Source organism: Chiroxiphia lanceolata, chromosome 5 (assembly GCF_009829145.1).
Source record: "Chiroxiphia lanceolata isolate bChiLan1 chromosome 5, bChiLan1.pri, whole genome shotgun sequence".
NCBI lineage: Eukaryota > Metazoa > Chordata > Aves > Passeriformes > Pipridae > Chiroxiphia > Chiroxiphia lanceolata.
The window spans coordinates 18741205-18757551 of NC_045641.1; the positions used below are offsets into that span (position 1 = coordinate 18741205).

Consider the following 16347-nt stretch of genomic DNA (forward strand, 5'->3'; position numbering starts at 1 on the left):
ACATACTTCTCAAAATACAGAGGTTTGAGACTCTTCACATGGCAGGTATCTACAGAGCCTCTACACTATGAACTTACTGATGTAATGAGGAAGTTACATCTGCTGTTAGACCCTAACAACCAGTAACTGTATCACAGTTTTTTCAATCATATTTTTGCTTAATTTGATACTTCCAAGTAGACTTTTACTGTCCCAAAGGCTTTAAATTATGACACGCAATACAGCTGTAGAACCCTAGAAGTAGCACACCCCGGGTACTGATTTTGAAGTTCCCATCCCTAACAGAGTTTGCTGCACATTTCACTTCCTTTTTTTTTTTTTTTCCCCGCAACAAATTACTGAAGAGCAGGTAAGGGAGAGCTGTTTGAAGACTTTATCATTTTGCAGTCCAGGATCTGACTTGCGCAGGACAGGATTAATTGCTACACTATGCTGACAAATCCCCCATGCAGAGGCAAGGTTTATAGAACTTAAGGCACCTCTGAAAACTACACAAAACACCTCAGCAAAGTCATTTTTTTCCTAAGGTATCCATCTGCCCTTGAACCTTTTCCCAGTACAAGCACATCAGCAGAGAACAGCTTTCTGTATTGTTTTAATTTCTAATGGCAAGTCAAGTATACCAGAAGTACTGGTAGAAAAATGTAATTTTCCCTCAACTTACCAATGATTTAAAATGAAGTACATTGATAGAGGAATTATAAAATTCTTAAAAAAGTGCCTGTGTTCCCATGAAATTCAGTAACTGCTGCTATATAACTGGTTCTCATAAAAGAAGCATTAGGTTTCAAGCTGATGACCACTGCAGCCTTTTGATGTTTTGGCAGTAACAGTCATACCCACTCTTCTTTTCCTTTTTTTAGAGCTACATACCAAAACTACACAGGTGTCAACACATTTTTCAGAACTGTTTTATTCATGCCACAGCCAACTGAGAAAGTCAGTATTAGTTCCCTTCCCCAGCCCTGCCTGTATCCGACTGTAAAACACTGGTGTGCACTACAAACATGATCTGGGGATATTGTACAATTCCCTGCTTGTCTTTAAACAGGGAAAGGTATTTTTTCAACCGAACCTTTCAAATAATGCCTACAGTCTCCTGCTCACATGGACACATTCGAGGGATAATCTATCCTGTAAAGGGGTGATATACTTAATGCACTGGTCAATGCACTAAGAGAGCTGAATGTGTTACTCAGTTCTTGTTTCCTCACCTTTTATACAAATGCATAGAATAATTTTTGTCAGTGTAAGAGATGTGCTTTTGTCACATCACCAATCTCACAGCTTTATTCTTCAACTCATGACTACCTTTCTCTCCCAGTTTCAGTTATATGTCCCTGGGGCAACTATGGCAAATGGTTACAGGGAAAAGTGAAACCAGTGTTTTTGGTAACCAAAAATGTGGCAGTTTAACTTAAGAAAGCCAATGAAAGATAATCAGCCACCTTTCTATTAATCATCCCTAACCACTCCACAGACCATGCATGGTTTTTAACCCCACAGCTACTGTTTTAGTATTACAATACATGAAGATTTCTATAACATCTCTCCATTTTTTGGTTTTTGAAACATAAATTGGAGGGAACATTTCCTTGAGCAACTACGTGATTTTGACAGCATTACTATAGTAATTCAAGCACAAGGAACTTAATAGGAAAATCTGTATAAATCAGACACCCACACTAAGATCAAATACCCATTAAAACCAATTTTTAAACATGAACTAAACCTTGTATTGTAATTACAGTACTTGTCTTGAGCCTCCAGTTCCATCCGTTTGTTATTTTTCATCTTCCTTTATCCAGCACGGTAGTATTAAACGTACATGCAAGACACCAAAACTGTATAATACTCTTAAATTTCATTCAGTATCACTAAAATATCCACTTCTCTTGACCTATGGTAATACCTATAAGCAATCCAATTATGTTCTACTTAACTGAGCAAATAAAATAACCCTATTTTCCCAAACAAAGATTGCAGACACATTTCCAAAACCCGGTAGAACAAATTGTAAAAAAAAAAAACAAACAACTAAATTCCAGAACACTTGAATTTTCAAGCCTTGCTCAGCAAAGTTCCACAAATACCAAGACTCAGGGGAAGTAGGAAAGACACAAAAATTATCTACGAACAATTATAGTAATTCCCATGACACATAGCAGAAAAACAGAATAACAAGCTATGGAAGCATTTATTTGGGAAACTGGAATTAATTCTGGAGCCTTACCAACTATTCCTCCTAGCTCCAGCTTCTGAAGATCAGAAAGCCTGCTTGGACAGATGAAACTCTCCCTACTCTTCCCATGGAAAACCTTTGGCAGCAGCTGCCAAACTCACCTTTTAATATATTATTTTTTTCTTTTAAACAGTGAAGACATACAGTTTTGTTATCCCATCTCTCAATAAAAAATAAAACTACATCGACTTAAAAATAAAAAAAACCAAACTGTTCTGATCAAGTTTAAAGACAACACATATAAATGAATAACTATGTAAAAATCAGAATCCATTTGCATGTCTTTATTTCCTTTTGAAAAAGGATAACACTCCTTTTGTACAGAGCAGAAGTCAGCTATGTACCCAACAGGGTACATATCAACTCCTGAACAGACTGAAAAAGATTTCATTTAAACTTCTGGGCAACACAAATCTGCGGAATCCCCAAGTAAAAAATATACACTTTCCTTATTATAACTACTTTCCAGATTTTAGTCCTTTTTGTCTGTATATTTTAAAACTCTAGCTATTGATTTTGCCTTTCTGTGCTAGGCTAAGTGAGAGTCCAACATTTTATCTACTGATACATCTTCTGAAGCCTGAAAGTCCCTCCAGGCTGCTATTCTTTATTCCACATTTACTAGTGTTTAAATAGTATTTGACTTTGAGCGAGCATGTAGGAAGCACTTTCACTTGCTCATGACTGAAACGTTTATGTTTTTTCTTGAGCAAACAGCTTGTAAAATTTTGTTTGGACAGGAAAAGTAGAACACTGAAGAGGGAAGAAAATGCTGTGTTATTTCAGTCAAATCTCTGTTAGTCATAACAGGCTACCTTGTTTCTATTCTAATAATTACATTTGTGATGTTCCAAATCTTTGGATAAGGGAAAAAACTCAAACCAATAACAAACAAACAAACAACAACAAAAATATCCAAACCAAAAATGATGCAAAAACCCCCACACCCTGTCACACTGGAAAACCTCTTCTCAGAAAAATCACATGCGTAATTTACTTCTGTCACTTCCTATATATCTATAATGACTTTTCCTTAAAATTATTCAAAATATTTTCCTTTACTTCTTTTTTTTGTAGTAATCATAACCAGACATGATTCTGAAATCTAATATCAAAATGCTAAATTCACATCAGATGTATTAACTAAAAATCACCTTCTGATCTGTAATAAAAGAAAAGTCAGTATTTATCTATTAATTTTTGTGCACTCTGTAACTTGACCATTGGAAAAAAAACTGCCAGGAGACAGTTCTTCAGACGATACATTCTGAAAATTACGTTTTTGTATAGCACAAGACACAATTCCCTTTAATTGCCACCAAAAAAAAAAAAATCTAATATAAATTCACACAACTGGTGAAACTCAGAAGTTCTGAAAAATAAAATCACTCAAATCTCATCTTCATAAATGCATTATCACATATATAATCATTGCAGACCAAACCCTCTAGAATACTAACGATGTGCCTTACAGAACTAATGTATTAATCTGTTTTAAGCTTCTTTGCCCTGTACATGCAAAATAAAAAGAACAAAAAAAATTATATGTACAGCATATTCCTATATCTATTTTATAAAAAGGTCATATTTAAATATGAGACAGCACTGGATTTTTATTTTTTTTTCCAAGGTGGAGGAGAGGAATCACCCCTCAGGACATCAACCACGTGACTTTTAATACCAGATATATACTATTATTTTTACTCCAAATCAAGATCTACTTTTACAACTCACTAAATAACTTATATTTTTTCAAGCATATTAATTAATCCCTATTTAATAAGCCAACCAGAGTCAAGATAAACTAGCTTCAAAATAAATAAAATGCCACTGAGGCAAAATTACTGAACACCACAGTAGCTCTTTTCTTGATTTAGGGAATATTTTTTTTTTTTTTTTATTTAAGCAAAGAGATCAAGATGACATCAGCAGTAGTTTCTACATGTAAAACAAAAGTTTCAAAGTCAAACAATCTGACAAGAAAGATAAGTGGGTTATAACTGCGAGCATCCCCTCCCACTTCATCCAGGTGATTCTCTCACCTAAGTATTAGGTACACCTAAGTATTAGGTACAGTCACACATCATGCACCCCTGGAATTAAAATAAGTATTTTCATATGGTTTTGTGAATGTATACATACATGTAAAGTCAAGGATAAACAGTTAACAGACATTAATCTGGATTTATTCAGCTTCCAATTTCTTTGCAGTGCTGGCTCTAGCAGTATTTTTCAATGGCTTTTTTATGCTGAATTTTAAGCAGAATTTCTTATTCTTTTCCTCTACTTAAAAACTTTCTGAATGTATAAAAAAACCCAAAACACAGTACCCAAAAAACATTTAAAAGATCCCCAAAAGAATCCACAAGCCACAAATATGATTATGAAGCATCATCTGTGAATGCAGACTAACAGTGTCCCAAAGACTTTGTAAATATTGCATTTCATCAGTTTCTGGTTGTTTTTTTTTTTTTTTTCTTGGTCCATACTTCATTTTAGAGACAGTCAAGATTCCTCTGTAGCAAGGATTACATTTAATTACTTGGTGAGAAAGTTCAGGATAGCTCAACTAGATAAATTATAAACCAAAAGAAAATACTGATTCTGCCTCGAAACACACAGTGACAGAAATCCAGTTTTACTACCAGGAGCAATATGCTTTCTAATAAAAGCAAAGGCCAACATAATCGATTAATGTGCACAACATAAATGTTGATTTGTAAAGACAGCTGAAAACATTTCTGTAAGAGAATCAGTAATTTTTGCTCTCAGTTGTCTGCTACTACTTACCTACTTTCATAACAACCTTTTAATTATCTTCTAATATTATGATGCAACACACCTGATGCAATAACCTACAGTGTTCCTACTTCTTATGAAAGCAGGGCTTTTTTGCTTGTTTTTTGCTGTCTGTACAAGTATTGCATTTCAAATACTTTATTAATTTCAAATATTTCATGTAGAAACAGAAACTAAAGATGAAAGTAAATGTTTATATACTTTAAAATATCAGCTTCCACTTAACAGCAATACTTGCACAGATCACACAGGATCTGTGTATATTTTGCAAATATTGAAGATTAAGTATTTTATAGCACATTCTATTTTCCCCCAGGTATAGAGCCACAATATCATAGTTTCACAGCATTTTTAAAGAACATGGATATTGACACTGGCTTTGGAAACAGGTGAACACATTTTAAATGCCTCTTTTGACACATAAGATCAAGAGACTACAGAAAAACAATGCTATTTGTACTAAAAAATCAAGCACTCCAGGAAAAAACAGATAGTTTTCCCAGGTAACACTGTAACCCTTTTGGTTTGTGTATCCATTCTGCTCGCTGAATAAGGTAACAGTTATAAAGAACACGGATGAGCAGCAACAGAAAGAAAAAAAATCCACAAGAAAAGAGCAAAGAGTCGGTCCAAGACAACTGGGAGAGACAAGAAGCTAGATTTAGACTGGCAGGTCAACCCTAAAAGTCAAATCTGGACCTGCAATCAAAATTAAATGCTTCTAGCATGCTTTTAGGAAAAAAAAAAATCTATCAACTAGGCAAAATTCAACCATTACACATCACCTGTAGGAATACCACACTGCCAGAACAAATTTGCCACTTTGTTCAGCCTAACTAGCTAGTGGGAGGACACTTTTCTCATCACCATTTGCCAAGAAGTGCAGGTACTGTCTGTCCCTCTCATACAGAGGGACAGCTTGAGAAAGTCCTTCCCCATCCTCCTCCCCACACAGCACAGCTGTTCTGTCCTGCGGGAAATGTGACTTTTAGTCTAAGCTCTTTTCTGCCTTTAAACAATCAAAAAAGCTGATGAATACAAGCAGTATTTTAATGTAAAAGATGTAAGCAACAACCTTGAACAGTTCTATATTTCAGGAAAATTTAAATGGAATTTCCTAGTAAAGAAGCAGCACATTTTAAAGTCAGAAGATCTGATGTACATCCTACGTATATACTACAAGTGCTAAGCGAGTTACAAGTCAGCATTGACAGCACTGAAACCTGAAGCCACCTTAAGGTTCTAACATGACCTACTGCACGTTTGGAAGTAGACACTCAGGTATAGGCTTTCTAAAAAAACCTAGGTAACAGGACAGAATAGAACCAGCATTAAAAATAAATAAAGTTAAAAAAAAAAAAAAGAGATGGGAAGCAAGCATTCATCTCCTATGAAATTCATCTCCTATGCTAACCATGTGTCATGGTTAGCAGCTTCCGATTGTATACTCTTAAATCAGTAGTCCACAGATGAAAGTCTGAGAGGCTATATAATTAGATTATAAATTACCTACAGAGTGACTGTGATGGTTTCACTCTAGGCCTTCCTGGAGACCAGCTTGTAACCAGGAAGGAACTAGGAAGGTGATCCCGGAAGTGACACTATCTATGTAATTTAACAGCCAAAAACTTAGAGTATGACATGTGTGTAAGAAATTCTGGTCAAAATCATTCAAGGCAGTAGTATAGAAACCTGACCTAAAGGTAAACAGAAATTCACGAGCTACAAAAAATTCTGTAGGAATTATGAAGTATGTTGTTCTACAGCAGTCTTTTTAACACATCCTGAACTTTAAGATAAGTGTTTTGGAAAACAGAATTATTAAAGACGATGTTATTAAAATACCCAGTCTTTCATATAATAGTCACTCACTGCCTGGGAAAGGAAACAGCACATGAACATTCTACCTTAAACTAAATATAAATGGGAAGATGGTTTTCCTCAAGCTTCACCAGGTGTGCTCAGGGGCTACATCTACCAAGTATTTGAAGATCACTGTGATCTTCACATTGGTATACTTTTTCAACTACCAACTCTGAAGAGTCAGCAATATGCTAAGGAGACATATAGCCTAGTTATTAATGATTAAGAAAGTAAACCAAACCAAACATCTCCACATCTGTCTCAATTTCAACAGATCATGAAAACATTAATATTAAATTCTTCAGGAAAAAAGCACTAGTGATTAAATACTGAGTGTATACGTTTCTTCTCTGGTAATATAAAGACCTTAATCGCTCTTCCTTGAAATCTTTGAAAAGATAAATCATACTTCAGCTCCAAGGGAAAAAAACCATATTAAAAAAGATTAGAGAACAGGGATCATTTAAATGAAGACTGCTGTAAACTGATCCACGTAATTCTTTATTAGTTTATGGGTATGTATTTAACTCCTACAGATACAATAGTGTTTCCTAAAGGGAAAAAGAAAATTTAAAAAGAAGAACAGTCAAAGAAAACTAGACAATTTGGCTCTGCACCATAATCACTTTTTCTTTTAATATGCCTATTACTGTTTTGCTTTTAGTTCAGGTATCAGGTATCAGTTATCTAAAACTAAGCATGCTCACACTATAATGAGTACTTAAGCAAGGGTCTCCCTCAGCTGAAGACAAGCGATTTATAATAAAGCTCAACTTTAAAATAGCTTTAAACTGTGCACATTTTTTACACATCTGACATAGGAACTAGACTTGTTTTGAGAAATATGAAAATAAGCATAGATAGAAGAAAGCTGAACCTCTCTGCGGTCTTGAAAAGAAATTTAGTAATTAAAAAAAAAAAAAAAGTCTTGGTATTTCTGTTCCTGGCATCTAATGACACCATCAAAAAAAAAATCAAACTGAAGGTAAAATATTTTTAGTCTGGTTGTTTTAAAATTTACCAATGGGAAGAACTGCCAGAGGCACAACTGAGAACATACATTCTAATCCTCAACTCTTAGCTCATGTTCTTCCTTATATTGTCTTAAAAAAATCAAAACAAAACCACACTAAATTATCAATTGGGACTGTACTAATTAAGATAAAGCCAAATTCTTTTACACCAACTCCCCCCTTCCACGGACAACAGTTCCTGTTTAAATAGCAGTATTAGTTGCCTACTGTCAACTTCAGCTTTGCTGCAGTGCATCACTAAATAAATATACCATTTTACCAAGCAAATTATAACAGAGAACAGTGCAATGAATCTGACGTTTGTAAGCACCACCTGGGAGCTTTTTGTCAAAGTCAGTCAATAGCTTCTTACGTGTACAAAACTTCTTGCAGGAAAGGACTGCTGTCTCAAAACACGTACTTATTTAGATTAATTTAACCAGCTATAATTGTCCACCATCTGACACTTGCGAGTCAGCTATTTAAAAGGCATAGTTTACTTGCATTATTTTAAAAGCCCTCATTGCCTTTGCATTCAGAGTCCTGTCACTCTGAATGCAAATGAGCCTCCACATGGAAGTGGTGCCTGTTTTGAGAAACTTTCCAAATGACTGTTCTTAAATTACTAAGAATTAAATTCAAGGGGTAAACAAATATATTGATGTTGTAAGTGCTAGGGAAAAAAATCAAATACTCCAGAAAAAAAATTTGGTTTTTGTCCCAATAGTCCAATTTTGCCTCAGTCCAAGTATATTATGTCTCAAACATTCAGAAAAGCCAAAACTGTATCTCTCTACCACAGAGACTTCTGTCATTGCTCAAATCCCAGATGCAAATTGTTTCCACTGCTGAAATGCATTAATTCAGATTAACAGAAAGAATTCTGAAGAGAGATGCTACTGTTCTTTTAAATTAGGATACAGATAACTGAAGTTTATGTTGAATTTTTCAACTCCTGAAATAAAGATATTAAAAAATTAGTTTCTACCCCAATTCTGTTATTACTTATGAACACATAACTTGTGACATCCCTGCTTTCTGGTGAGTCACATCACCAACCACATCAAATCTAGAGACATCTGCCAGCTCCCTGATCACAACTGTTAAAATACAAAAACACAGCATGTTAAATGTAAGAAGCAATTTCAGTTCTGGTGTTCACGGCTTATATTTGCACTCAGATAAAAAAACTCCTGGAAGAACTGCAAAACACACACTAATACTCCTTATGAAGTATAATTTTGCAAGCAAAGACACGATTAGTATTAAAACTGTCAAATGCATTAATTAATTTTTGTTGTAACATGAGCATTTCACTGAAGTTACATGACAGATGTTTGATAGCATCACTGAACATTTCAGGTTCTATGACTACATTAAGTAACTAACTTACCATCACGTACTTGCTAATTTTTCTTTAAAAAGTCTGTAAGTTACCAAATTCATTCAAGACTTGATAAACACTATTGCACTTGCAAAAAGAAAAATACAAATTTCAGAAAAAAATCCTGAGAAGTTATTCTGCCCCACAGGAAAATACTTCCTTGAAGGTTTTTTGCCCCACTAACATATAGACCTTACAGGATAAGTTCAAACTTAATTTAGGTGAGATGAACAGGATTCAAAATGTAGAGACACACATGTAATTTTCATTTTGGGGCTCTTAGATTAGAAAAAGAAGTTCATATTCCAAAACTACAGGTAAAATTAACCTGGAACTTGGCTGGTCTTTTTAATATTTTTTAATATATTTTAACATCTGCTCTTCTGAATTCAGTGGTTAATTCTCCAAAGTACAGTGAACGACAACTGAATACACAATATGACTTGCTCTGACAAAGAGAAAAGAAAAGGATTTCTGAGGACAAGACAGACCACTTGATCACTTACTAATTTAATTTCTCTGAGGAAGTTACTGCATTTTTAATGCAACTCCATCAAAGTACAACGTACATAATTAACACTAATCCTCTGAGAAAGAAATGTACAAAAACTTCAAGTCGGCATCTAAAAGCACTGGTTTAAAATCAAGCAGATACTTAAGTAAAAGTTTCTCGCTTGCATAGTTTGCTTACCTCTGGGGGGGGATATAAGGAGCAGATACTGTTGGCATAACTGTACAGGGTTCAACCACTGTTTTCTTGGCTTTTTTTGTCTTTTTCCTGACTTTTGATGTAGACCTAGCAGTTCTGACTGATCCCTCCTTTCTACAAACACCGTTTTTGATTTCAGCTTCTCCATAAATATTCAGAGGTCTCCGTGTGCAACCTGGTGGAGTATGTACATCACAATAGGCAGTCTTTTTCACAGAGAATGTTGTTCCACTGCCAGTTAGTTCTTTCACAGGTTCCATTTTCATATACAGACCGGCCTTTTGAGCACACGTCACATGGAATGCAGTATAGCAGTTTGCTTTGTGGCACTGGATGCAGGCACCAACACCTTTCTGTTTACAGAGGTAGCATGTTAACTTCCATCTGGCTGGGGGAATGTTCCTGACACCATCAATTGGCTCAATAAAAACTGTATTGGCAAATCCAACTTCTGGAATCCACAAAGCACACACCACGTGTCCCCAACGATCATCATCAGTCTTTTTAAAGGCACCTCCCTTGTTTGGGCACAGCACACAGTCTACAGGCCGAGAGCGGGACTGCAAACAGTGTCTGCAGAGCCACTGGCCCTCAGGTATATATGGCACCCCATAGCATTCCTGATGTACTGCTAAATTACACATATCACAAAACAGGATCACATTGCTGTTCTGACATTCACCATCCATGCATATACAACACACTGCATCTTCATCAATTAAAGACTGATGATCACCCTGTTTTTGGTTCTCACAATAGGACTCTTTTTCAAACCTATCCATAAGGAATTCAAACATATTTTGTGAAACAACTGACACTCCATCACTTTTCCGTTTATCATTTATCAATTCTAACCATGCATAATCTTCTTCATCCATGTCATACTCAACTTCATTATCAAGTTCTTCTGCTGACTTCTCAATGAATTTGTAATAAACTGGAGGTCTCCGAGGAGCCGAAGGGGGACTGTATTCAACAATCCGTACTTTTGGTTCTGGAAGAGGAGCTGTTGTAGCAGGTATACCATGCGAGCTCGGAAGAGCTTCATTTTTCTTTTTCACTTTGTTATTTTTATGCCGCTTGCTTCTTAGACAAACAGGTGGTCTTTCACTATTTTCTTTATTGCTGTTGCATTCACTCATTTCCTGGGCAGTAAGATCATCTTCTAATATAATCTCTAAAGGATCGAAGATACTGATCCTGTGCAGGCGACCTTCAATTTCTATTTCAACCATCCTTTGAGCTTGAGCATATGTCAAGGTTTCTCGCGTGGGGGAGTGTTTAATACTGCACGGGGAAGAAGAATGCCTGGCTGCCGATACTCGATGGCATCTTCCTTTTCTCCTCATTTGGTAATGTTTACCTAAAATTAGAGCAACAGTTAATATTATGAACTCCAAACAATCATATTAAAATACGTAGCAAGGAAAAAAACCCTTCAGTTCTATAGCCCCCAATATATCTACTCAATTAAAAAGAAACAAAACCAAAAGACTGTCACTGTTACTCAACAGGACTGCTCACACTGCTTTGTACAAATTTAACCTAATGATCAATTGATCTTCTAAATAACAGCTTCTCTGAGTAAACACAGCTATACAAAATCCTTGCTGCAAAAATCTTGCAAAAGTGCTATCTGCAAGATTGCTGAATGAGAACAAAACATTTCAGAAGTGCCACAGATAAAAAAATCCAGCATTTGTTATCTTATAAGAAAACCTTTAATACAGTATTTCCTAATACCTTAAGAGTGCCTGCAGTTAGAAAATTTCTTCAACAGGTACAGATTACTTCCTCCAGACCTCCCTTCAAAAGAACTAATGCAACTGTGAAAGAAAACCAAGTTTTTCCACTAATTTTTTTCCAGTGCAATTTGGAACAGCCACATTGTCTACTATTATAATTACTACATCTATACTTAAAACTAGAAAAATGCACATACTTCTGAATTTGGTAAGTATGCAGTTTGACAGCCCTTTACTTTTTTTAACTTTCCACAATTCTTAGTGAGCCTATTATTCTTCATAACGTGAAAAGAACATAATCGAACTTGCAGTGCCCAATATGGTGCAGTATGGAGTGCAACTAGGAAATATTCCACCTGTAAAGCAAATTTGACTTAGAGCCAAAACGTGCTCCCTGCTTTTAAGTATGCAGGTACACACACCCTTCTCCCTCAACAGATTCTTCAAGAGCTGTTCTCAGATCAACAGGATAGATAAAAGCCTCCTCTCTTTAAATCCAGTCCCAAGCTCTTTAACACAGTTTTCAAGTTTATGACCTACTGCAAAAAGATCACATGCCATACAAAAAGATATCTTCCCAGACAAGCATGAATTTTGGTCACAAAATTTCTAAATTAAAAGCTTCCATACTTCTGCCTTTTGACATCTTCACACTGTGTGGGGTTTTTCTCGTATGAGGGTTGAAAATATTATAATAATTATAATAATTATAAACTAGCAAACATTTGCAAAAATATTATAATAATTATAAACTTGACTGATAAGGTCAAGTATAAAATTCTATACCACTCTTTCCTTCTTCTCAATAAATCATTAATAAATAGCATCATTCAACCTCAGCTGCAGAAAAAACCCACAACCTTTAATCACTGCCTTAAAGTATTAATGGGGCCTCACTGTTTCAACTCCGCACTGAGTCAGTGCTGCATATTAGTTAAAATAACACAACTATTGTTAGCATGTATCGCCAAAATAGCAGAGAAATACAGAGATCAAAACACAACTATTGTTGAAGGCTAGTGTATCTATTTCAAGGAAGAAAATGGCAAGCAATGGAACAACAAGAACTACTCCAGGTCATCTGTCTTTTCCTTAGTCTATGATGCCAATCTTAAAGATTCACCTCCAAAGTACTGACGGAACTCCTTTAATAGGAAGACTAAACAATTTAAGCAGCTAACCCTAAGACTAGTTCCTGAGAGGATCTATCTGCTCTCACAAACCGACCTTGCTTTCTCAATGTGAATTGGCAACACTGTTCCTCACAGATCTGACTTTTATACAAACAATTCTTAACTCTTACTTATTTTTATAGCATAAAACCAGACAACAGTCAGTGCTTAATCATGACAGATCTCTGATCTGCTCTATATAAACAAAAGATGAAGGTTCTACCTTTTCAAACAAGTTTGGAAGAAATATTTAATAATTAAATTCTGTAAAATAACATGGGATACAATCATACTGATTTCTTAACTGTGGAAAAAAGTTTAAACCACTAATGCTGCCATAGAAGGTCCAATGACTAAAAACAAAAACAGACTGATAATTTAATGGACATTAAAAGTTAGTTCCCAGTTTCCATATAGATTTTATAATTCAGAGGTAATAAATATATACTCAAAGGTAATACAAAGGCTCTGATTTCTGTTTATTACCGTGAGCAAATAATGACGGATTCTTCATCTAAAACACACTGATGTGTCAAGGTACAGCAACTTACTACAAATCAGAATGGATTCATTTTATATGTCTTTACTCACCAATCTCAGAAAACAGAAAGGCTATATCATGTTTCCCTCATATAATTGCATTTCAATTCTGTCTAGATGTGAGAGCCTGTTTTGATATTTTTAATGCCCCTTTCTACATCTTAGCTGGTTGTGTATCTGTTCATAGCAGCTCCTGAGAATAGAGACTGTTTTGAAAACAATACCAAGGAAGGGACAAGAGGTGACCTTTAGAAATCAAAAACATGTGTAACTTGTCCATGCTATTTATCTTAGCCCAGTATCACAGAAAAATACATTAATGCTCAGTTTCCAAGCTCTCCAACCCACTCGGTTCCCAAGATTTTCAAGCATGGCCTCAAGCAGACACTAAGAACAGGAAGAAAATACTCAAAAATATAAGCATTCCTGCTTAAATATTTAGGACTGCTGTAGCAAAAGTCAAATAAACCGTACGAACCAGAATGATAAAAGATGATTGGACTAGCAACTAAGCATCTTTCCTGCAAACACTCAACAGTAAATACAGCTGAACTAGGAAATAAATTAAACCTCAGCTAAACTCAGAATGGATACCCTACAAATACAACGCACTGCACACAGGATCGGAATTGGTAGTTCTCTGGACAAATTCCATGCAAATTTAGTGTGAATAACTTAAATGCCCCGGAAGCCAAAGTAGTGTTTTGTTTCTTCAAAATCCTTCTGTTTGCAAACGTTTGCAATACTCCAGATAAAGACTATATTTCTGCATAGCAAATTCACAGAATCACAGAATATGCTGAGTTGGAAGGGACCCACAAGGATCATCGAGTACAACTCCTGGCCCTGCACAGGACCATCCCCAAGAGTCACACCATGTGCCTCTGCATATTGTCCAAACACTTCCTGAACTCTGTCAGGCTTGGTGTTGTGACCACTTCTGGTTTGCTTCTCCTAGGTAATTATCAGGTATCTTTCTCCCTCCTCCCTGCTCCCAGTATCCTGTAGATCGACAGAAATTACCATGGATTTAAATTTGAAAAAGGGTAAGCTAAGACAAGTTTCCATTCAATATTAACAAAGATACCACACTAACTGCAAACAATATTGTATCAATGCACTTCTGTAAGCACTTTTCTGCCTCTTATGACTCAAAGACTGCAGGATATAAACCAGGAAAGTTATCCACAGCCTTCCTCTTAGAATTACATCAGCTTCTTGGGAAGGAAGTCACTAGTAGACGTTCTCCCTCACCATCAACAAAAGTACATAAAGACAGCTATTTCGTGTGGTATGAGGCAAAAAAAACCCCCAAACAAATAAACAAAACTAAAAAGGTGCAGGATAGTTAAACATAAAAAGCACGATAACATAAACTTTTTGATTACCAATCTCTATCCTAGTTACCTTCCTCCTCTTCAAATAAATTGCCTTTGGTCCCTGGATCCCCTGCTCAATGGAAAAGGGAATTCCATTCTCAATGGGCACTTTCATGCAGACCATTAAAAAGAGAAAGACACAGGAATGCTCTTTAATCCCAGACAATGAGGGACGGTAAGCACACCGTGCTTACTCGCACTTGGGGCAGACACCAGACACCGCTCCAGCCGCACAGCGGGAACGACCCCCGAGCGATGACCCCCGAGCGATACCCCCCGGGCGCGGCACGGAGCGAGGCTCAGGGAGCCCAGCGAGCCGGCCCGGGGACGGCCGAGAGACGCGGGGCCACCGGAGCCGCTCTCCCCCGGGCCGGCGGATGGAGCCCGCCGACGCCAGGCCCCGCAGCCATCCCGGGATCCCGCAGCCATCCCGGGATCCCGCCGCCCGCGCGCGGTGCCCACGCCCCCGGGCCCGCCTTCGCCGGTGCCGCGCCAACACTTCCTGCCCACGCCCAGGGAGCCTCCAGCGCTCCCTCCCCTCCGCGCCGATGGTTCCTGCCCGGCGCGGCGCTCCCCCCTCCCGGCCCCCAGCAGGATGGTTCCTGCCCGGGCCCATCATCTCCAGCCCTTCCCAACAGTCACTCCCTCCCCGCCGCGAAAATACTCGGCCCACAAATATGGCGGCTGACAAAACAGCTCCAGCGGCGCCCTCCTCCCTCCCTCCCCCAGCCCGCCGCGCTCCGCTCGCCTCCCCGCCCGCCCGCCCTCCCCTTTCCCATCCCGGGCTGCCGTGCCCATCCCGCTTCGCTCTTCCCCCCACGCCGCTCTCCCGTCCCGCCACGGAGGGACTCGCCGGCTCCCGGCCCCGCAGCCCCCCGCCCGCCTGCTCCGCCGTCCGCCCGGCCGCACTCACGCTGTGGGAGCCGCCGAGGCGCGGCTGACAGACTTCCCTCTCCGCCGCTGCGGCCGACGCTCGGCCGGGTTAATGGCGGAGGCCCCGCCGGTGCTGCCGCCTGGCCCCGCGTCCGGCAGCCGCGGGCGGGCGAGCGGGCGCTGCGAGGGCCGCGCTGCCCGCGGCGGACACCCGGCGCTGGGTGCGGGGCTGCTGCTGCCGCCGGGCGCGGCGCATTCGTGAGGCGCGGCGCGGGTCGCCGTCCGGCTGCGGGCTCGGCGCTCGGCTCCCGGGGCTGAGCGGCTCCCCTCCCCCCGCGGCACAAACAATGCGGCTTCACCACAGCGCTGCGCCGACGGGGGGGAGGAGGAGAGGCGGGCGGGGAGCGAGCGAGCGAGGGAGGGAGGGAGGGAGAGAGCGAGGGAGGGAAGGAACGCGAGGGCGCCAGGCACCGCCCAGCCCCGCCGCTGCCGCCGCCGCGGGGCGGGGCCTGAGCGCCACCTCCCCCCTGCCCGGGGCCGGCACCGGCCGCGCTCGGGGCTCGGAGCTGGAACGAGCCGCCCCCGGGGCCGCCGCGCTCCCGCCCAGCGCCGGCCGGGCCGGGCCCGA

The 16347-nt window shown here is 39.2% G+C and overlaps 1 protein-coding gene across 5 annotated transcripts in view; it reads right to left on the reverse strand.

The window, feature by feature from the left end:
- Positions 1–16092, reverse strand: part of BRD1 (bromodomain containing 1) — a 57156-nt gene extending 41064 nt beyond the window's left edge. For 3 of the 5 annotated variants that reach the window (XM_032688608.1, XM_032688607.1, XM_032688610.1), the window contains exon 1: positions 9993–11373. In XM_032688608.1, coding sequence (XP_032544499.1) covers positions 9993–11359 — 1367 coding nt within the window. In that variant the 5' untranslated portion in view covers positions 11360–11373. Of the gene's footprint in view, positions 1–9992; positions 11374–14874; positions 15045–15759 lie in introns of those variants that run through there. The other 2 variants (XM_032688605.1, XM_032688606.1) reach the window with 2 other exon arrangements.
- Between the last annotated feature and the right edge of the window lie 255 nt (positions 16093–16347).